General features: G+C 39.8%; 2 protein-coding genes across 6 annotated transcripts in view; both read left to right on the top strand.

The window, feature by feature from the left end:
* Window positions 1-24050, top strand: part of LOC111077067 — a 70995-nt gene that overhangs the window by 16179 nt on the left and 30766 nt on the right. For 3 of the 5 annotated variants that reach the window (XM_041594230.1, XM_041594231.1, XM_041594232.1), the window contains 2 exons: window positions 4825-5835; window positions 5895-6249. In XM_041594230.1, the coding sequence (XP_041450164.1) occupies window positions 4825-5835; window positions 5895-6249 (1366 nt within the window). Of the gene's footprint in view, window positions 1-4824; window positions 5836-5894; window positions 6250-24050 lie in introns of those variants that run through there. The other 2 variants (XM_041594233.1, XM_041594234.1) reach the window with 2 other exon arrangements.
* LOC111077068 (protein O-glucosyltransferase 2-like) lies at window positions 16233-18378 on the top strand. The gene is made up of 4 exons (XM_022371201.2): window positions 16233-16474; window positions 16528-17440; window positions 17491-17917; window positions 17977-18378. Exons 1-3 carry the CDS (start codon window positions 16251-16253, stop codon window positions 17899-17901), a joined length of 1548 nt encoding a protein of 515 aa, XP_022226893.2. The 5' UTR covers window positions 16233-16250; the 3' UTR covers window positions 17902-17917; window positions 17977-18378.

Raw genomic sequence — 24050 nt, 5'->3', positions numbered from 1 at the left:
AAAAGGTTGTAGTTAGCGGACTTTAGTCCGGCCACAGCGTTGCCAGAGGCAATCCATGGCTCCTGGACCAGAGCTATGTCGACGGGCCCTTGCTCCATGGCGATGAGGAGCTCCGTCGACGCGAGTTTGCTTTTATGTAGGTTGAGCTGCAGCACCCTCACTGACATGGGAGGCTGGCTGAACTACACTCGACGGGTTGACTATTACTGTGAGGTCTCCGTCCTCCTCCTCTTCGGAGTCGTCCAGCGCCATACCCTGAGCGACCTCCACGATGGATTCCAGACCGAGGTCCTTCTCCACCTCGCCTGCCTGCAGGGTGTGCGTGTCCTTGTCTTCGGTGTGGCGCTTTTTGAGGCGGAGGTATACGCTACCCATGCCCCACGCCATCTTCCCGAATCTGGGAGGATCTGATTTGGAGGATCGCACTCTGGGCCCCGTTGGGTAGTGGGCTCCCAATGTGCAAGATCCTCCAGTTCGCCGTTGGCACGTCTGGGTTCTGCCGCTGTAGCAGCCTCAGCGCACGGTCTCCTTGGATTGCGATGGGGAAGAGTACCTTCGCCTTTGGTATGGACGGGATTAGCTCCCTGTCCACAACCTCCAGTCTGGCCCCCTCCCACATCGCCTCCATTTGGCAGACCGTTTGCGTCAGCCACTTGAGTGTGGGGTCGTCCATACATTTCAGTATTTTGACCCCGTTAAGCCACGCAGCACCATCGAACGGGGGCTGTTGGGTCCTCCTCCATTCTTCCGAACAGCGACTCTACGAGCTGCGCGTGCACCATCGTCCACCGCGCCTCCGTCATCTTGCCATTCTCATCGCTCCGGTCAATGAGTGCCACGATCAGGTGTCGTTTGGTCACCTCATTGACCTTCGCCTTGGATTTGGGCTTCTTTGCCGTTTTGGGTGGAGGTCCCACCCCTTTGGGCCCGAGTTGCCGCTTGCTCGCCGGAGTGTCCTTACTGACGCTCTCGGTCGAGCGTTGCCTTTTGGTGGCGAGAATCTCCTCCACCTTGTTGGCAACTTCCCCCTTCGTCGCTTTCATTTGCGGCATTTGTGCAAAGTGTAGGCGGCCCTCCTCTACCTTCTGCTCGGCCCAGGCTAGTTTGGACTTCTCCTCTTGGGAGATGTCTTCTCTGCCTTGGAGCCGGCTTCGGATCTTGAGCGCCGCCTTGTATTGGGCCTTAGCCTTCATCCCCTTCCTAGAACTCTTCGGCCCTTCCCTACACAGGGAGCTGGTACCTGGTTCAGGCGAGCGGAGAAGGCTCTCTTCCTCCGTTCTGCTTACGCTGAGCACGCTCTCCAGGTCCGAGTCTGTTTCGACCACGGCACCCGTGCGGCTCAGCTTGCAGAGAGGCGTTTTGGTGGCAGTAGCTTTAAAACTAATATGACCTGCTCCCGCCATATCAGAGTTGTGACCGCTGGCGACACGCAGAGAGGATTGCTCCTCCCCGTGCCCGCCGGTGGTAGCAGTCACGCTTTCCACCGACGTTTGGACTGACATCCCAGTCCCTGCTTGATCCTTACTCCGGTCCATGTGGTTAATATTTATCGGGGGGACCACCCCCTAGTGTTTTATGCCTGTCCGCCAGGCACCTCCAGCCATGGCCATGGTTCAGTTCCCCCAATTTTATATCGGGAAGACCTGGACCCGGCCTTAGCTAGACGCTGCATTACCTCGGACAGAGCAAACGGCAATGCATTACCCGATCCGGGGTAATGCAGTGCCCATTGCCCGGCCGGCTCCCTCTGGGAGGGTTCAGCTGGAGGATTTTCGCCTGGCCATATTGACCTAAAACTAAGCGACTAATTTCTCAACAGCCGTATTTGACAAGTAAAAAAGGCACGCCTTCATAACATACGGAACGATTTTACAACCTCCCAACCTCTGATGTATTTTTCGCAATAGCAGCCACGTGTTCACCTGAAATTCTTATATACTGCTTTAGAGGCTTGCCTTTTGTTTAATACAATTTGTTTCTCTGTTAGAACTTTTTCAGAAGAATTAGAAAAAATTCGTATTTTTTAAATTTAGACGCAGCTATAAATTGAAATGAAAAAATTGTGACGGTACTACTCGTCCTACCCGTACTCCCTACAAAGTGTCGTCATTACACTTACTTTCCCTTTTTGCCTTTTATAGTCTCTTCACTATCCTCGTAAAAAAAATTGTTATACCCGGTACTCGAAGAGTTTAGAAATATACTAGTTTTGTGGTCGAAGTGGATGTGGCCGAGTCAATATAGCTGTCTGTCTGTCTGTCTATCTGTCCGCATGTCCGCTCCAATGCATCGTAGCGTGAAACGACCGATCTAGCTTATATAAACTAATATTGTCAAAAGTATACAAGATATCGTCATGCTGTTTTTCCCTTGGGTACTGTGTTAGTTATAGAATTTTTGTTGAATGGCATTTGTTTAGGCAGCAGCGCTAACAGGGCAGCAGCGCCATTAAAAGTCCAGTGTAACAGCCTGTGTCCGCTCTCCACTGACAGCCTGTAGCCGCTTCCGTCTACAGCTCTTTTATCGCTCTCTGACAGTGCTCTCATGATCCACACGGCCTTAACTTGTAAGCTAGACGACTTGACGCTCACGCCTTCGCTGATGCTCGCGCTCCCGCTTTCCCGAAACCCGGCGACAAGCAGCATTAGCTTAAGCTAAATTTATTAACAATCTACCATCTGTAAAACGGCCGACTTTTTCGCACCGCGAATGTTAAAAAACATATACATATTGAAGAACCCTGGAATTACTACTTCCTTTGGAAATAATACTTTCTTTGCGCTTACCATCTGGGGGATCACCATCTGATATTTTTTTTAAATTTTATATATATTTAAAAGTTTTTTTTTGATATAATAATACATGACACCATTTTTCCGGGTCGTACCAAACCAACTTTTTATAACAATTTTTTGTTTTCTATGGCAGAACTGTTTATACCCGTACACCAAAAGTTAAGGGGTATATTGTATTTGTGGTAAACGTAGGTGTGTGTGCAACGCAGGGAAGGAAACGTTTCCGACATCCGAAAATACGAAAAACGGAAATTAACTATTTCTACCAGATCGTTCACATCGGATCATTATTATAGCCAGAACGAAGAAATTAATTTTTAGTTGCTAACCCCATCCCCTTCAGAGCTGCACTACTCATTCTCTTTCTCGCTCGCACACTCTGGCTCGACCTCTGGCGGTGGTGTAGAATCTAAATTTTAATGTAAATTTAAACCGATAAAATATTTAAAAGTTCCACATAAGTCATAAGCTCAAATACATAAAAAGCAAATGTTATATACTGCCTGAGTACGGGTATAAAAGTAGAGTCGCGTCCACAGAAGCGACTCACAAAGTTCCTTCTCATTAGATATTTATATTCGTTTATTATATTCGTACATTCTATATTGACAAAAAATGCATATAAAGGATATAACAGCAATATTCGAGTTTCTTATGTTGGGCGGAATGCGTCTGTAAAAAGTGTCATAGTAAATACAAATACTCTAAAGTATAGGGTATATTTTGACAGCGCTGAAAAAAAACATACACATGCAGCAGAGAACGACATCGTGTGATTGCAAAACGTTTACACATACAAATCACCCAAATAAAATCGCTCAGCGTCACATACTTGCATGAGCACATATGTTCGCTGTTTATTTTAAATCACTCAAGCTGTGCCTTCGTTTATTCTGGCTGAGTTTTTTATTTATTTATGCTCGCTCATGTTTCTGGTGTTTGTTAATTTAGCTTAGCAATGATCGTATTGATTATGAGTAAACTCAGCTCGTATGATTTTATTTAAGTGAAGGAGTCTGTTACCAGTAGCTCACGTTAGGCTCTCAAGTCAGTCGAGTGCGCTTTTGCAAAACTGCGCTTTTGTAAAAATAAGCGTAAACTGGTTCTTACACATGTTAGATATGATTGTATTGTATATAAAGGTGCGATTTGGATGTGTACAAGAATTAATCCGAACGAAACTTTTGCCAGCACGAGCTAAGTTTGTTCAACGATGAGCATTTTTGAGTGGTTATATATGAGTAAAGCAAGAAAGTTACCGGAACGAAGCGTTTGCCAGCGCGATTGCATGTGTGTAAGTACTTAAGATCATGAGTAAATCAAGAAAAATGTGATTTTTGCAGGTCTCTGACATGCAGGCAGATCTATAATGCTTAAAAACATAATGCAATTACATTAGATGGACCATCAGCTGCGCTGATGCTTTGCTTGCTTTGCACTGATAAAAAATGAATTCAGATAAAGCAAAATGTTTTGCGCCAAAGAAAAGAAAAACGAGAAGTAACGTGTGAGTCGCTTGACAGACAGACATGGCTATATCGACTAGTCTTTTGATGCTGATCAAGAATAGGCTTGATCTATCAAACAATTCTGAACTGATTTGGGCGAGCTTTCAGCACAGCTGAGCAGCACTTGCACTAATGCTGTGTATTTTGTTTGGAACTTTTAAATGAGTTTTCAGCTCCGCTTCCAGCTATAATGTTTTGTTCTGAATGCTTCTAGCTACACGTTAATTGATGCACAATCAATTTGGAAGAAACAAAACCAAGAGACATAGAGTGAAAAAGTCCAGGTTCTCAGTGCTGTTGACTGAACTAAATATTAGCTAATACTCTCTCAGCTTCGCTGAGATTCTCACCTGTGATGCCTGCGAGCTGCGAAATTTAATTTAAGAAAACAAAAAAAATATAGAGACGTGTCAGAATAAGCGATCAACTTGTGTTTTTCGCCGTCTACGTATTATAATACGCTTTTTACATGTACAAATAATTTTGAAGTTCTAATCCATTAACTTTCACTTTTTTTCTAGAGAGCAACAATTACTGAATATATTTGAAATTATTATAACCACACTTGAAGGAAAGTTAAAACGTATTGATAACTTAGATAAAACAGTGGAACTTATGATGAATCACATGGATACGTTGGATAGTAGAGTGGCTGATAATATCGGAAAAAGTGAATTGATTATATCTAAGCTTCACAGCTTGGAGGCCCACATTGTTCAAGATGCTCCCGCAATACAAGTTACTCGTTCGGATAGTGACAAACAAAAAACACAACCTATAAATTCTTCAAATAATATCCTTGAGAATCGATTAGTACAGTTGGACCAAAAAGTAACTAATATTGATATAAAACTAGAGGTTCTAAAATCACAAATAGATAATAACTTTTTACAAGGAGAAGATTTTAACGCCGAGGCTAGTGAGAAAAAGCCTATATCAATGAATGTAATTGATATAACAAAGGCTTTAAACCCAGAAGCGATGATTCATGTATCAGAAGAATTAAGCGAGCTTCGTGATTCAACAGACAGTATTGACAAGAAGTTACAATTTCACATAAACATTGTGTCAGAAAATATTGGTCGAATGGTTCGAATGATACACGATATTCACTATGCTGTGGTAGATCATCACGATCAAGTAAATTCATTTAATAGCACCACAACTGCGCCACCACCCATCAAGTCAAGTAAAATTGATGCGTTAGTTAAGCAAATACGGCCTATGGTCTCAGTATCTGAAAAAATGGACGAAGTTTGGGACGTCGTGGTAGGCACAAAATCTACAGTTGATCATCTTTTACCAAAGTCTGATGCCCTTTTGACACAAACACAACGACAAGAACGGGCCATTGATGAAATTCACCAAGATCTAAAAACTAAAACAAATTTAATTATTAACAACTTAGATATGGTCGAAAAGCGTTTAAAAAAACAAGAGAATGACGTGCAAATACTGGCAACACGTCCAGGTCCAACAGAACTTTTAATGGACCCAACCATTAATCGATTGGTGGAATATGACTCAAGCAAGTAATTTAATTTATTTTCTATTTTAAGTACCTATTTTCTCACTTTTATATTTTTTAAAGATATTCAATAATAGATGACAATTTTACAGAGGTTAACACGCCATTGCCTCCAATATTGTCTTCTATACCACTGTCTGTAACGACATCTCCATCATCTTCCCAATCACCAACAACTACATCTACTGGGGATGTAGTAACAAGTGATGTACCAATATTGTCAACGAGTACCAACATAAGCAATATTATTGGTTCTATGATTAATGGAACACTTTCCGCTTCGACAAGTTCCTTTAGCCCAGTTCCTACGAAATCAACTATTCGAAAAGGGGGCATTATTTTTCCCAGCGTTAAAAATAAGCCAGCTGTTATAAACAACACATTTACCAATGATATTTTAACACTTAAGGATATCAGAGTAAGTAAAAAAAGTTACTAATATATATTAAGTTAATAAATTAAGCTTAGCCTCAAACATCAGCATTTAGTAGTTATCTACTAAATATATTTATATATCGCATCCTGCAGTAAGATAAGTAATTCCTTTAGTATTGAGCGTTAAGAAAAATTTTTCTGAGCCTTTACATACATAGCGAGAGAGCGATGAAGCTGAGCCAACTTGAAATGTGTTATTAAGTCTTGATATTAAGATTTTTAGACAAAACAACTCTTTGGTGAAAGAAGGTTGTTTCCCAAATTTAATCGGACAACATAGCAATTTAAAACCCAGTTTACATTGGAAAACAGGAGCCTGCCTGGATACACTATTCCAAAAAATTTAACGTTTTATTTACGCTTCGCACAAAACTGACTTTTTCTGATAGGACTTTACTTTTTTTATACCCGTACTCAAAAAGAGTTGAGCGATATATTGTATTTGTGGTAAAAGTGGATGCGTGCAACGCAGAGAAGGACACGTTTCCAACCCTACGGCACAATTTTAAAGATACGATAAAACTAAAAACACAGTATCGTAGAGAATGACCATATCTACCAGAATGCCGAATCTGAATCAGATCGGATCATAATTATAGCCAGAATGAAGAAATTAATTTTCAGTTGCTTTCCCCACCTCCTCCGGCAAGAGACCACGCCACTCGTTCTCTTTCTTGCTCGCACTCCCTCTGTCCTGTGCAGTGCGTGACCTTTGCGGAGAATCCAAATTGTACATGTGAATATACATGTAGCAAAAAATGTAAAATGTACAATTTTTTTGAATTCTACATAAATTATAAGCTCAAAAATTTATATTTTTTTGTATGTGTCTGGACGTTGATATGCAATGACTGCACCATCAAGTGGCCCATGCGACAACAAGCCGAAGCCTGTTACTCGCGGAACCCAGGCAGAAACGCAGCCCCTCCTCCCACCCAACCGACCGAGGGCGCAGCAGCATGACGCGCTACGCGTGTTACCGAACCGATCACGAACATGCAGGATAGGTGTTAGACTAAAATTCAAAGAAAGTTAGAGCTAAAAAAAACTCAAAGAGCTAAACAGAAGCTAAGATTTAAGAAAAGGAAGGGAATTAGTGGTGCATATTATATGGTAGAGGGAATTGAAGTCCGAGCATAGGATCCTAAATGGTTCGTGCAAGGAATAATTTGATCTACAAAGCAGAAGGAACAAAGGAATAAAGTTTCTAGTAGATCTAACAGATCATTAATAAAGAGTGTGAATAGTAGGGGGCCTAGATGGCTGCCCTGTGGTACTCCAGAAGTAACCTTAACAGGTGAAGAAAAGGAGTTTTTGAAGAGGACTCTTTGAGACCTAGAACGAAGGTAGCTAGAAATCCATCTCAAAAGATTAGGCGGAAACCCTAAAACGTCAAGTTTTTGTGCTAGGAGGGAATGGTTTACAGAATCGAATGCTTTGCTGAAATCAGTGTAAATGACATCCGTCTGCAAGTTACTTTGAAAGCCTTTAATGATAAAAGAGGTAAACTCTAATAAATTTGTGGTTGTTGATCGTCGCCTTATAAATCCGTGCTGAGACGGAGATATAAGTGATTTGCAGAGATGTTGCAAATGCGGAGTTAAAATTTTTTCAAACATTTTAGTAATAGCGGATAACTCAGATATACCTCTATAATTATTTGCATCAGACTTGTTACCTTTCATATGGAGCGGAATAATAAAAGATTCCTTCCAGATGGGGGGAATCATGAAGAGTTAGTGGATAGGGTGAATAGTTTAAGCAGGGGTCCACACAGAGTGTCGTCACAGTACCTGAGTACACAGCTGGGAACTCCGTCGGGACCTGGTGAAAAAACCGAAGTCGAAGATCATGAAGCAGTGAGCTTTCATTTAACAAGGGGCTTCGACCTTGGTAAACTGTATGTATACGACTGACCAGAGTAGCTTTCATGAGAATAGGTTGTTTGGAAAAATTTGGCAAAAACATCGGCAATTGCCTGATCATTGTTTGCTGACATATTGAAAAATGATAGCGAGGGTGGATGTGCGAACGTTCTACGCTTACTATTTACGAAGCTGTAAAACTCTTTAGGGTCCTGTGAAAATGAACATGGACCATGAAATGTTCCGACATGAAGTTTGAGTCCACTGCAATGAAAACCCCACCTCCACGTCGAGACGAACAGTCATTTCTAAAAATTGTGTACCGACCTGCTAAAACTTCGGAACTAAGGATGTCCGGCTTTAACCAGGTCTCGGTAAACACAATAACATGGGACGAGAATGCGAGTTTCTCAAGAAAAAGAGTGCTAAGCTTACTACGCAAGCCTCTAGCATTCTGGTAGGTAACTTAAAGAAGAGGAAGTTTTTGAATGAGTAGAAATTGAGGTGGAAGATGAGGATGGAGATGGAGATGGAGCACTGGTCTGACTACTAGAAAGAGTTATGGGGGGCCTATTCTTTTTCTTAGCCCTAAACTCTTTGACGACCAAATACTCCGGCCAAAACTTGGCGGTACAAATGGTGTCAAATTGAGTCGGGGAGACGCTAATCTTAAAGGAAGATATCTCCCTGGCGTAAGAAAAGTTAAATTTTTCCACCTTTAAGCCGACGGCTTTTATTTTGCTTTGTATAAAAGCGGTTACATCATTGGATGAGAGGTCAGGGGCTAGCCGCGAGACAAAAACTTGTCGCTTTGGTGGGACTCCCACCAGTGGTTTTGGCACCACAGGCCTAGTACCTGTGATGCCAGTATCCGGTGGTCTTTGACACCTATTAGCTGGTGGGAGCGAAACTTATGCGATAGTTAAGAAGTTGGGTGCGGACTCGACGGACACGGACGCTACATACATGTCTACCTGCATACTCTCCGATGTGACGCATTCGGCTCCCGAATCTGCATCACCAGCAGCGATCGTGGCCCTTGGAGTAGCAAACGTAATCAACTGCTGCACTAAGGGAGTGGTCGGAGTAAGTTTTTCGGCTGCCGGCGGACATGAGGCAGTCGGCACTTGCAAGTCCCGTGGAGTAGACTTCTTGCGCCTCGGAGACTCAGCCAGCAGCTGTAAACTGCTGAACTGACTGTCCATGGCCAAGAGCCGATCATATTGCTGTTTATAGCCTGCGATCAGCTCTTTGAAGCCTTTCCGCGTCTGCCTCATGAACAAACGCATGTCGTTTTCCACAGCACGGCATTCCTCACAACTATAATGCAGGCAGTTATTTTGGGAAATGGCATCACCTACACGGCCCGAGATCCCTACACATTTTGGGCTGGTCATGGGTGATCTGCTTCTTGCCGGTTTTTTCGGCGCAGACGGCAGCAAATTCCATGTCTTTTATTTTTTTAATTCGAGAAAAAAAAAAGTTCAAAACAAATAGATGCAAAGCAGATGCTTAAAGCAATGCTTAAAGCGAAATCAGTAAAAATAAGATGAGAGAGGAGAGTGGTTGCAGCAACAGCTTATTAGTGAGTGCGTTACTGCACAGAAAGTTACAAGAGGGAGGGAGAAAAAACAGTTATTGAAAGTTAGGTGATAGAGAGAGAGAGTGATAGACCGCAAAAGCTACGACAAAGAGCGGGTAAATGTAATGAAAGGGCGTACTTACGAAAAGCAACAACACAAACACACGACTAACCGACGCAAAAAATTAATCATGTAAGTTGTGGTTTTACAGAATTATTAGGCATGCACCCGCGGTAAAGATTGATTTTAATTTTAGTTAGTAGGAGAGTTAATTTAAAGATAAAAAAAAGATGAAAACACCGGCTGTTTAAGCAAAATAAAAGGAAATTTCGGAGCGCAAAACAAAAACACGTCTGGTCACTACGAAAGAGAACGAACATATACTGACTGAGTACGGGTATAAAAGTAGAGTCGCGTCCCCAGAAGCGACTTACACGTTCCTTCTCGTTTATTTTAAGAATTATTATGGTTTTTTTCTATTAGAAGAACTTTTTTTAAACAATTTAAAATAAAAACAATGTGAGACAGTCATTTTGTACTTTGCACGAGAAAAAAAACGAGAAGGAACGTGTGAGTCGCTTCTGGGGACGCGACTCTACTATACCCGACTGGTATAACCATTATGGTAGATTTTTTTATTTAAAATTTACATTTACTTTTTGCTGATACAACAACAAGTATATTACACAACAGTAGATTGTACAGTTCATTGTCTATCTCCTCCGCTAGGGTTGCCGCGCACTGAACGCGGCGGGGCGGGGGGGGGGGGGGGGGGGGGCGGCCACGGCAAACCGACGATCGGCACGGAGGCCGACGGGGGGGGGGGCGAAATTTTAAAATACACTTGTAGCAGTGTGATATCACATGAGTCTGGAAACAAAATTTGGTTCCTCTAGCTTTTATAGTCTCTGAGATCCAGGCGTCAAACAAGACGGACAGACGGACAGACAGACGGACATGGCTCTATCGACTCGGCTATTGATGCTGATCAAGAATATATATACTTTATGGGGTCGGAAAATTTTCCTTCTCTGCGTTACACACATCCACTTTTACCACAAATCTAATATACTCCTTAACTCTTTTTTGAGTACGGGTATAATTAGGTTGTATACCGAGATGAGTATATCACTTCCTCATACTTAGAATTATCAATACACTCCCAAAAATTTTGTTAAATTTAAAAACCGCAATTTGGTAACTGCTTGCACTCTCATAATTTTTACTCAAAACCTGCAGCGCAGATATCCACAAAAAGTATTAGGCTGGGAACAAAATTGTATTACCTTTTACGAATTTTGATTCGAGGTAATAGAATTGATATATCTGAAGATAAAAACTCAAATTTGAAGTTTTCTACCATTTTTAATGTTTCTTTAAGTGGATTTTTTTTTCGGTCCCTGTTCTGAATAGATAATATGTGCAGCTATAAATTGGACCTGAGGTATTTGTGGTTCCTGCTTATATTATATCATCTGCACACTGAGCCCATCCCAGGGGAAGGGTGGGAGTTTTTGAAAGGTGTGAAACACCGATTCGCACTAGGACCATCCACCATCCATGAAAATCAGCTGATGCACACAATTTGGTGCTGCGGAAATTTTGATTACTTTTATAATTTAAATAAATATTAATAATATTGCAATGGTTGTGAATGTGATCCAGCGCCAAAATATATTCAAGCAGAATCTAATCATGTTGGTGGACATGAAAATGATGATAACATTGAAGAAGAGAATTTATTGGAAAAGATATCTATTTTGAAAACACTGAAGCGTGGTCATTTGTGACTGCTTCTACTAAATCAAATCAATGTTTTAAATACAAATATACATATATTCTATTTTTGTTGAGAAGCGGTTTGGGAAATTTGGGGAGAAAGATGTACCCGAAAACAACGAGGCGTTTTTAAAGCTATGTTTTAGCCGTATACTTTGTGCTCTTTTTCTGAGTACAGAATAGTCGGAAGACTGTCAACCCATAGCGTGTGCAATATCCTACATGAGTTTTGCAGAGCATTCATAAATTAGAGGATCACAGAGGATAGTCCACAAACCGAGTTTTGTGACTGAGAAAATTCTGAAATATCAGATGTTTTGTTGTTGTTTTTTACCATTTTCCTGTCTGTCATTGTTTACATTTTCGTAGTGAATTCCGATTTTTTGTTTTGAATGTCAAATATTTATGTTTGCATTTGAAATTTATCAAATACATATCGCATAGAATCGTGCGAACGGCTCATCCCCGAAATGGATGGTCGCCAGTGTGAAAAGGCTAGAAACCTATAAAAGACAGAGATTTGCCCAAAACGCAAAACTTTAACCATAGTGTAAACGGGCTAAAAGATACGATTTTTCTTAAAGCCTAGTACTCAGATCAAAAAAAAACACCTCGCGAACACAATCAGGGTTGATATTCGTATGAAGCCGATAAGAAATTTTTTACGACAAAAACTGTTTTCTAGGCTCTATACGGAAGGCAGTACTCAGATCAACAAAAAAAAAAGGTCGGTATATACTGGTAAAATATCCGAAGTATTTGCTTGTTTTTTTGGTATGTTTAGACCCACATCGAAAATTATATCAATTTGATATATTTTTCCAGCCAACACGAAGCAAACATTGCAATAAGAGTACAAAAAACCAAATGAAATATTTTATTAATATTAAGACAAATAGTCTGGACGTTTATATGCAATGACTGCACCATCAAGTGGCCCATGCGGCACCAAGCCGAAGACTGTTACGCGCGGGACCCAGGCAGAAACGCAGCACTCCTCCCGCCCAACCGACCGAGGGGCGCTGCCGCATGACACGCGACGCGTGTTACCGAACCGATCGCGAGCATGCAGGAAAGATAGGTGTTAGACTAAAATTCGAGGAAAATTAGAGCTAAACACAACTCAAAGAGCTAAACATGCAAAGATAGCTAAAAAATATAACTAATTACGGGAAAGGTATGTTAGTATTAGAGATTTAAGAAGAGGAAGGGAATTAGTAGTTTATATTATGTGGTAGAGGGAATTGAAGTCCGAGCAAAGTACCCTAAATGGTTCGTGCAAGGAATAATTCGATCTACAAAGCGGAAGGAACAAAGGAATGAAGTTGCTAGTAGATCTAATAGGAATCGTAAAGTTTATGCGGCTCAACAAGTCAGGGCTATCTACGTCACCCTTGATCAGGTTGTGCATAAAAATCACACCAAGCATTTTTCTACGACTAACTAAGGTTGGAAGGTTTATTAAAAGCAATCTACGAGGATAAGATGGCAGTCGCACACCTGCATCCCAGTTAAGGCCACGCAGAGCAAAAAGTAAAAAGTTTTTCTGGACTGATTCTATACGGTCCTGGTGTACTTTGTACTGGGGGCACCATACACAAGAGCCGTACTCTAAAATCGGACGAACAAGCGAGATATAGAGAGTCTTCGTTATATAGGGGTCGTCAAATTCCTTTGACCACCTCTTTATAAACCCAAGCACGCCCATGGCCTTATTTACCATGGTAGAAATGTGTTCAGAAAACTTTAACTTTGGGTTAAACAGTCTAGTTTAATACCAAGATCATCAACCAAGGTAATTCTCTCAAGAGAACCACTGCAGAGGCTATATGGAGCCAAAAAGGGCCTAGAGCGATGAAATGTCATTACTTTGCATTTCAAGGCATTTAGGTGTAACATATTTGCACAACACCATGATTGAAAGTTATTGAGATCGGATTGCAAGCGAGAGTAAAATGAAATGTCCTTATACTGGACACAGAACCACACACATCATCCTCATACATGAGTACTCGAGTGTGTTAATACTGAAGGCAGAACATTTATAAAGAGTGTGAATAGTAGGGGGCCTAGATGGCTACCCTGGGTACTCCGAAGTAACCTTAACAGGTGAGGGGTTGAGGACCCTTTGAGACCTAGAACGAAGGTAGCTAGAAACCACTCAAAAGATTAGGCGGAAACCCTAAAAAGCAAGTTTTGTGCTAACAGGGAATGGTTTACAGAATCGAATGCTTTACTAAAATCAGTGTAAATGACATCCGTCTGCAAGTTACCTTGAAAGCCTTTAATGATAAAAGAGGTAAACTCTAATAAATTTGTGGTTGTTGATCGTCGCCTATAAATCCGTGGTGAGCGGATATAAGTGATTTGCAGAGATGTTGCAAATGAGGAGTTAACATTTTTTCAAACATTTTAGTAATAGCGGATAACCAGATATACCCATATTTATTTGCATCAGACTTGTTACTTTCATATGGAGCGGAATAATAAAAGATCCTTCAGATGGGGGAACCATGAAGAGTTAGTGGATAGGGTGAATAGTTTAAGCAGGGGTCCACACAGAGTGGCACAGTACCTGGTACACAGCTGGGAACCGCGGGACCTGGTGAAAAAACCGAAGTCGAAGATCATGAAGCAGTGAGCTTTCATTTAACAGGGCTGAAATGCCACGACCTTGGTAAACTGTATGTATACGACTGACCAGAGTAGCTTTCATGAGAATAGGTTGTTTGGAAAAATTTGGCAAAAACATCGGCAATTGCCTGATCATTGTTTGCTGACATATTGAGAAATGATAGCGAGAATGGATGTGCGGACGTTCTACGCTTACTATTTACGAAGCTGTAAAACTCTTTAGGGTCCTGTGAAAATGAACCTGGACCATGAAATGTTCCGACATGAAGTTTGAGTCCACTGCAATGAAGACCCCACCTCCACGTCGAGACGAACAGTCATTTCTAAAAATTGTGTACCGACCTGCTAAAACTTCGGAACTAAGGATGTCCGGCTTTAACCAGGTCTCGGTAAACACAATAACATGGGACGAGAATGCGAGACTCTCAAGAAAAAGAGTGCTCTTTGACGACCAAATACTCCGGCCAAAACTTGGCGGTACAAATGGTGTCAAATTGAGTCGGGGAGACGCTAATCTTAAAGGAAGATATCTCCCTGGCGTAAGAAAAGTTAAATTTTTCCACCTTTAAGCCGACGGCTTTTATTTTGCTTTGTATAAAAGCGGTTACATCATTGGATGTGAGGTCAGGGGCTAGCCGCGAGACAAAAACTTGTCGCTTTGGTGGGACTCCCACCAGTGGTTTTGGCACCACAGGCCTAGTACCTGTGATGCCAGTATCCGGTGGTCTTTGACACCTATTAGCTGGTGGGAGCGAAACTTATGCGATAGTTAAGAAGTTGTGTGCGGACTCGACGGACACGGTCGCTACATACATGTCTACCTGCATACTCTCCGATGTGACGCATTCGGCTCCCGAATCTGCATCGCCAGCAGCGATCGTGGCCCTTGGAGTAGCAAACGTAATCAACTGCTGAACTAAGGGAGTGGTCGGAGTAAGTTTTTCGGCTGCCGGCGGACATGAGGCAGTCGGCACTTGCAAGTCCCGTGGAGTAGACTTCTTGCGCCTCGGAGACTCAGCCAGCAGCTGTAAGCTGCTGAACTGACTGTCCATGGCCAAGAGCCGATCATATTGCTGTTTAAAGCCTACGATCAGCTCTTTGAAGCCACTCCGCGTCTGCCTCATGAACGAACGCATGTCGTTTTCCACAGCACGGCATTCCTCACAACTATAAAGCAGGCCGTTATTTTGGGAAATGGCATCTCCTACACGGCCCGAGATCCCTACACATTTTTCGTGCACTACGCTTTCGCAAAGCCAGCAGGGGATATTGGGCTGGTCATGGGTGATCTGCTTCTTGCAGGTTTTTTTGGCACAGACGACAGAAAATTCAATATTTATGTCTTTTATTTTTTTTTACTTCGGGAAAAAAAAGTTCAAAACAAATAGCAATCAGACCACTGTGCAGAGCAAATGCTTAGAGCAATGCTTAAAGCGAAATCAGTAAAAGATGAGAGGGGAGAGTGGTTGCAGCAACAGCTTATAGGTGAGAGCGTTACTGCACAAAAAGTTACAAGAGCGAGAGCGAAAGAACAGTTATTGAGAGTTAGGTGATAGAGAGAGTGATAGACGGCAATAACTACGACAAAGAGCGGCTTAATGTAATGAGAGGGCGTATTTACGAAAAGCAACAACACAAACACACGACTAACCGACGCACAAAATTTATTAAATAAGTTGTTTTTTTACACAATTATCAGGCATGCACCCGCGGTAAAAGTATGATTTTAATGTAAGTTAGTTAGAGAGTTAAATTATAGATAAAAACACCGGCTGTTTAAGTTAAACAAAAGGAAAATGCGGAGCGCAAAACAAAAACACGTAGTTCTTGGCCAAAATTTTTAGTTTTAGATAGACGAATTAGGCGTCGTTTAAGGTATTGCTCAATAAAATCTATGGATAAACGGTCAACTTGCAGCCGTTTGACCAAAAAGACTCAAAACTAATTTTACCTGAAATTAGTGCTATATGCTGTTTGCTGGCAAACAGTTTTTCAATCTGAGTACTAGGCTTAAGCTGTAGCAGAATGCGACCATACATCGCATCGACTAGAACTTATTTATTATTTAAATCTATCGATATTATCTCACATCTCTAGCCAGATAATTCATCAGTTATTGTACAATGTACATCGCTTATGCAAATTCTATGTTTGTTTTGCGAAATAAAAAACAAATGTTTTCGGTTCAATACTGCGTAATATCAACTTGTTTGTTACTATCAAGTTGTCAAAAGCAAATTATAGATGTTGCAAAATCTCAGGTGTGGGGACCTGGACTCAACCCTGACGATATTGTTTTGCCAGCAAGATATTTTTTTATTCATGCCATCGACAGTAGTGGTAAAAAGTACGTAAGTCTAAAATGTATATCCAGAAAGTATTAAAGTAAATTATTCACAGAATGTCCATGCCACATACAAATTTTCAAGTCAGCATCGACGGCTATTCCAAGGATGGAAAATGCAGATCCAATATAAATTATATTGACCGCGAAGATGGATCTATTATTGTTCGCTACACGATTGTGGATTGGTGCGAGCAAGTGGAAATTAATGTCAAACACAATTCTTCGCACGTGGCACAGTCTCCGTATTATATACAGAATAAAGTATATTCAGAGCGATGCTACTGTCCTCAGGACTTAGATCTTTGGTTATTGAATAATAGATGTTCGGATTTTTCAAAAGACAAACAGATATCTTGGGACTTACATTTATTTAAACGCGTAAACTTTAGCGCCATTAGAGAGAATTTATTAAAACGGTATAACGCTCCAGAAAGTATTTCTTTATGCCACTATGTAGTCAAACAACAACAAATTTGGAGAAAATGTTTTGGTAAATATACTGGCTTTAAGATGTTTATGGACGCAACGTTATCAGCGCTTGCACGTGTAGTTTTATTACCTGAAATGGAATTTTATTTAAATCTTGGTGACTGGCCTCTATCAAGAAAAGGTGGCCAACAAAGAACTTCAGGACCTTATCCCATATTTTCTTGGTGTGGAAGTGACGATAGTTATGACATTACGTTACCGACGTACGATATAACTGAGTCGACGTTGGAGAACATGGGACGAGTTATGTTGGATATGCTTTCAGTTCAGCAAACTGATATTCCATGGGACAACAAAGAAGAGAAAGGGTTTTTTCGCGGTCGAGATTCCAGGCGAGAAAGACTAAAATTAATCGAGTTAGGGAGGAAATTTCCTGACTTGATAAATGCATCCATTACAAACTTTTTCTTTTTTCGCAATGAAGAACAAAAATATGGTCCCAGAGTGCCTCATATATCATTTATGGAGTTTTTCAGGGTATGTAAAAAAAGCTCCGCTTTACATCACACTCATATATATATTTTTAGTATAAATATCAGCTAAATATTGATGGAGCAGTGGCAGCATATCGGCTCCCCTACCTCCTTGCTGGTGGTTCTTTAGTGTTTAAACAAGAATCGCACTACTATGAGCATTTTTATAACAAACTGCTTCCATACAAACATTATGTGCCAATTAAGAGAGATCTTAGCGATATCATAGACAAAATCAGATGGGCAAAAGACAACGACATACGTGCAAAGGAAATCACTTTGGCTGCGCGGAAATTTGTTGACGAAAACCTTCTACCTCAGCACATTTATTGTTATCACATGACATTATTTAAAGAATGGAGCAATCGCCTTATATCGCCAGTCAAAGTTCTGCCAGGAATGGAAAATCTAAGTTTAAGTTACTCATGTTCATGTACAAAAGGCCAGACTAGGGATGAACTATAAGCTGAGCATTTTTTAGGTACTTAAAAAAACAAACATTTCTTTTATTCACGACTAAAATTTTCGAATCTTTTTCAGGATGTTGTCCCAAGATTAAATTATAGTTTAAGTTAACACAAACATAAACTCCCGTCAATTGTAGATCAACATTATCAAATATTTTGTAGCCCATATAAATATCTATCGGAGTTTATTATTACAATTATAATTATTACACTACTCGACAAAACTCTGATTTCAGCTTACCGTATGGGCATAGTTTTAAAATGCAAAAATAATGATTTTTGTGCGGTAATTATCACTATGCACGTTTAAAGCCGCAAATCTTTCAAAAAAAAAGTTGTCTTGTTCGAAGCGGCGAGATCGTGTCGGGTAGTGTTATCAGAATCATTTTCATTTACCGAAAACGCAAAATAGAGATAGCAACAGTAACTTTTTTACATTAATTTAGGCATTAAAGATTATTGTTTATTGCATAAATGTGTATATCATTCGTTGTTTTCTATCATCTCTGGAACTTAAACATTTTTTACAATAACTTTAAAAGAGCTCACACATTTATGCTCGGGCCTTATTGACCAGCCAAATCTGTTACAATTCTTAATTTCACATAATTTTTTTAATCCGACGCACGCTTCTAATAATGATAAAGTCGAGGAGCAATCTTTTTTTTTTTAAATAGAGTCGAAACAAATTTTAGCTTTACCAAATTTTTATAATGTTATCAATTTTCTTATTGATCAGATGGACTTATCACATTGATACTTTTTTATAATATTATAATATTCTTATTAGTTTTATTATTTATTATGTTAGTTTTAACATGTTTTGAGCCTTTATTCAGAAGGAATTTATATAATTTGTTTAAAAATTTTAAATCTCGAAATCTATCAGAAAAAGTAATTTTGGGCCACAGCGGAAATGTCGTGTCGACTAGTGTTATTGAATGAGAAGTACCTACATACAGCTGTGTTCAATGAAATAGTAGTGACGCACCTCATCACTTTCAAAACTCTTTTTGTGTATTTGTGTATTTGGTATTCTCCCATAAGATTTCGATGAGATTAATATCCAGTTGGACAGTTGCCCATGGCAAAACGTCGATCTTTTCCGATAACAATTAATTCCTAGCGAGCTTTTATGGGTGTTTCAAGTCATTATCCGGTTAAAATATCCTTTTAGCAGGAATTTTTCAACTGTAATATGAATGTAATATATTCTAAAGTATGCCTACATACACAGTTTCGCTCAAAACCATACAATACTCAAACGCCAGGCTAGAAAGTACTAGCTCATATGAGCTGGGTCCCATAAGGCTCAGCCACTAACCATACAACATATAGATGTGCCAGTTCATACAACGAAAGGGGCGCAGCTGAGGTTTCTCTGCCAGCACCCCCAGGTCTTCGGCTAGGGTGCTGGGACCATTCGGCTGTGGTGCTGAGACGTTCGGGTCGTGGGCCTGAGACGTTCGGCATTTTTTCGACATGTTCGATTCATGACGAGATGCGAAAGCAAGCTGTGAATTGCAAATGTATGTGTGTAAACAGACACAAAATTTTGTATCAATTCTTATTTTCCGAAACAGTTTTGAGTTTGTTTTTGAGTTTCGTTTCCAGGTTACGTAAATGTGTGTGTGCCATGTATTCACACATAGTGTGCTTGTGTGTGAGCTCTACAATTGTTGGCCGCTTGAATTGGTTTTTCGTTTTGTTTTGAGGGCTGATGTGATGTAGCGACCTATTCAGGGCCGGATCAACCCTCAACCGGGCCCTGGGCAACCATCAATCTGGGGCCCTCCTTTATTTTGTATTTTTTTCAGTATTTCAAGACCTGGGGGTGCTGGGAGAGAAACCTCAGCTGCGCCCCTTTCGTTGTATGAACTGGCACATCTATATACTGTATGGTTAGTGGCTCAGCCTAGCATGCCCAACGATATTTTTTCATGATTTTGGGTGGTAATCGTATTTCTGTGAATGCCAAACATATTATTTTGAGTCTATCTTACCAAATAATACAACTTTACTATCATTAGTCAAAAGTATTTTTGTCACTGTGACACAGGCCATTCCACATGCGTTTTTCCAAACTGAAGTCGTGCACCTATGTACTCTCAGATCCAAACGCGGAGCTTTTTGGGACTTCTTGCCTTCGACCATTGCCGACCAACCTCTAAAAAATAAGTTTTTCGCATACAAAATCGATTTCCAGTCTACTTCTTTTAGTTAATTGGGTTAAATACAATAGTGAGAGTGCTTACAACTTAGTTTTCAATCCCATTATACCTCCTGCCTTAAGTTTTTAGTCTAACTCTTAGGCCTCCTCTTCTGGACCGAGCAATGATTTCTTCAACGCTTCAAAATCAAAAGTACCGCTATGTCCAAAACTTTCTTTCATCAAATTATTCAATAACCAAATTGAGCTTACGGGTGGTGACTTATTTAAATTATTTTGCTTTGTTTATTCATTTTTAAAAATTAATTTAGCCCAGCACTACTCTTTCATTAAACAGCAGATATCATGGGTAGTTGTCTAATGTCATGAAAAACAAGAAGATGGAATGCAAATGTAACGTGATTTCTAATGCTTACATTAGAGGCTTTCCGTAAAGGTATCACTTGTTCAATTTGAAGGACTAGAAATATCTCAAAAAGAGTTTTGAAAGTAGTGAGGTGCGGCACTAATATTTCATTGAACACAACTGTATGTCTAAAGCTAGCACACATCTTCCCTTCTTTTTGCCTCAGGTGAAAAAATTCCTAAACAAGAGTAACTCGAACGAAGATAGTTTCGAGTCCATTCAATATAAGTGATAAGTTCCGCTTCCGGAATTCAGCGCCATTTTCTCACCTTATATCCGGATTACTGAATCTTGGTTTCTTGTCATTCGATAACTTACGCCTGTATAGTATGCGTTTTTGGCGATTGACGAAAAAGCATTGCAGGTCAATATCTGTTTGACTGCTTCTTCGAACGTTTTTCTCTGCATCAAAACCATTACGAAGCGCGTTATATATGATACCTCTCCAGAAAATCGACTGTCGCAACATTGTAAGCTATGATAGGAACACGATTTTCGAGTCCATTTTACACCTGCCTGATCCCATTGTCAATATGATTTTCCACTTTAATTCTTCTGTCGATACGAATACGTCAAGACGCTTAACTGATGAGAAGTTTTTCTGTAGTTTCTTGTCCACTCCACTCCAGCCCTATTCCCTTCCGTCTGTTGCTATATCGTCCAATTTTTGTTATTCGACCTTGTGATCCTCTATTCCTCACTTGCACTATCATCTATTGCTGTTAGTCACCTTGACCCTTAATCTGCTCTGCTTGACCGTCCACATAATCTGTTACAAAATAAATATCTCCATAAAATATCTCCGAAAAAATATATTTTTCTTAATATACATATTAGGGGCTCAAAAAATCTGTAGTGAACCCGTACTCGAAGAGTTAAGGTAAAGACAATATAAGATACATAACGCCATACGAAATTGTTGCACACGAATTTTGCAGGCTGGCTTTAGAGCTGGCTCCAGGCTATTTTGCAATTTTTTAGAGAGAGAGAGAGCGCTTTAGAACCAGCCGCTCTTTTGTATGCATACAACATACGAAGGCACACGAAGTTGTTTCTCTGCCGCTGAGACAGCCGAGCCGAGTCGTTGTCAGCTACAGCGCTGTCGAAATATACCCTTCACTTTATAAGTGTAAAATGCCGTTTACATTGGCAGACGTGCGTCTTGAATTTTGATTTGGGTGCTGGATGACAAGGAAAGAAAAACAAATTTTGGAAAAGCAACAGAATTATGCAAGACGACAAGAAAATGGACGAAAGAGAATTGATTCTCATATTTATTTATTATTTTCAGACATTTCTTTGTAGAGTTTGTGGGAGTTCCTCTTCAAATTATGAAAACCATCGAAGTTCGTCTCCAGCAGTGTCTTAATGTCATCAGGAGGTCACAAAAATGTCGTATGATAATATAACAATCAGTTTCAAATATTTTATTTAATGATTTTATGTATATTTGCACCTTTTTGCACAATCATAAATTTTTAGCGACAAAATTTAATTTTTGATCTACAATTTTTTGTTGTTGCGCAAAAGCAATCGAATATATCGAATAGATCCACATGAATCAGAGACTGACGCAACTTTTTGCCACCACTAGGGCCCTATGTTTAACCTATGTAAAGAAACTGCGATGCAAAGAAGCATGACGCAGGTCCAATGTTAACAGCCTATAAGTTAATTTTGCAACCGGCTTACCACCCCAATATTAAAAAACTCTTATATTGTGTATATCCCTCCAATGATAATTTCTTTAAAGATAATAATGATCGAATATACTTATATAAAAATAAAAAATATATTTAATACATGACTTAACATTGGAATAATTGTCATTAGGGTATTCAGCGTGCGACGTATTCAACGCCGGTAAATAAATTCGTTTCTCAACTCATAAAAAGGTTTTCGTCTCGAAAATCGTCCGCTTGCAAAAGTACGCACATGCTCGTATTGTCTTTGGTTAAGGGGTATATTGTATTTGTGGTAAAAGTGGATGTGTGCAACGAAGAGAAGGAAACGTTTTCGACCTCATAAAGTATATATAGTCTTGATCAGCATCAATAGCCGATATAGCCATGTCTGTCTTGAGCTTGAGCAACCAAATTTTGTTTCCAGACTCATGTGATATCACACTGTTACAAGTGAATTTCAAAATTTCTCCCCGTCCCAGCAAAGACCGAAAATTTGGGACATCCACAATTCTGAAGATAGTTGTTAACCCACCCCATTCCAGGATTGCAGCGCTACTCTTTCTCTCTCGCAAACCCTCTGCCTTGTGCTCCCTTTGATGACGGATGTAGCTAAAAAATGTAAACAGATAAAATAATTAAAAATTTCACATAAATAAATAAGCTCACGTATGTATTGTATATGCATTGTATATGCTGATTGATTACGGGTATAAAAGTAGAGTCGCGACCACAGCAGCGACTCACAACGTTCCCTCTCGTTTAAATGGTATTTATGAAAGTTTTTTCAGTAGTTCTCGTCTCGTGGCATACATACATTATTACACCCAAAGAAAAGCTAATTAGTACAGCTTTTTCGTTTTTGCTCGTTCTCATTATTGTTTTTTTTTTGCAGTCCAAATTGTTCCATGATTTCAAAATAAACTTTTACAAAATCTATTCTAGCCGAGCCTGCATGCTTATTAAACGCATAATTTATCTATTTATTTTGTGCGTCGTGTGTTTGTGCTGTTGAGTAAGTACGCCCTCAAATTATATTTATCCCGTCGCACAGTGGTCGATTCGGCCAATATGGCAGACAATAATTAAACTATTCAACAAAACTGAACTTTTTTTTCCGCTTCAAACCAAACCGACTTTTTCTGATAGATTGGGAGCTTTAAATTTTGTTTTACTTTCTATGGCAGAACTTTTTTTTTAAGAATTTTTGAAGTCTTGTATTTTTTAAAGCTTTTTTCAGAGGTAGCGCTCCTTTTCACATATCTTAAGTAGCTTACATTTGGTTGTAATACACTTTGCCATTCTGTAAAGCTAATTGATGCAGCTATAAATTAGACCCAAACTCTTGGTGATTTAATTTTACCGTTAAGCTTACAAAAATTAAGTCGAAAAAAAAATATCCTGGTGTATAGGTGCATTAATTCTGCGTCGTTTAAAATATTGCTCATTAAAATCTATGGAGAGACGGCTGATCTAAAAATGGTTGGCCAACCGACCAAAAATCACATTTTACCGTGTCACCTTTGCTGGCCCACCAAGCAATGCTTGTTTTGCCATTTTTGAATTTTACATTTAGCAAAATTGGAATTACATACCAAATACAAAAATTGCTTTGTGATATATGTGTAAGGTGGTATATATTTACTAAAAACATTGTACTGTTGGCGTTCTTTACATTTTTATTTATTAGAAGCTTATTTTGTTAAGAATAGATGCCGCCAAAAAGTTCATGTTTGAAAATAAAACCATACCCAACGAACCAATTTGTTATACCCGTACTCAAAAAAGAGTTAAGGGATACCCCTGTCAATCTGTATTTGTGGTAAAATTGGATGTGTGTAACGCAGAGAAGAAAACGTTTCCGACCCCATAAAGTATATATATTTTTG

This window comes from Drosophila obscura, unplaced genomic scaffold (genome assembly GCF_018151105.1).
Source record: "Drosophila obscura isolate BZ-5 IFL unplaced genomic scaffold, ASM1815110v1 contig_24, whole genome shotgun sequence".
Taxonomy (NCBI): domain Eukaryota; kingdom Metazoa; phylum Arthropoda; class Insecta; order Diptera; family Drosophilidae; genus Drosophila; species Drosophila obscura.
The sequence above is the reverse complement of the archived record's forward strand: the minus strand, read 5'-3'. Positions and strand labels throughout refer to the sequence as shown.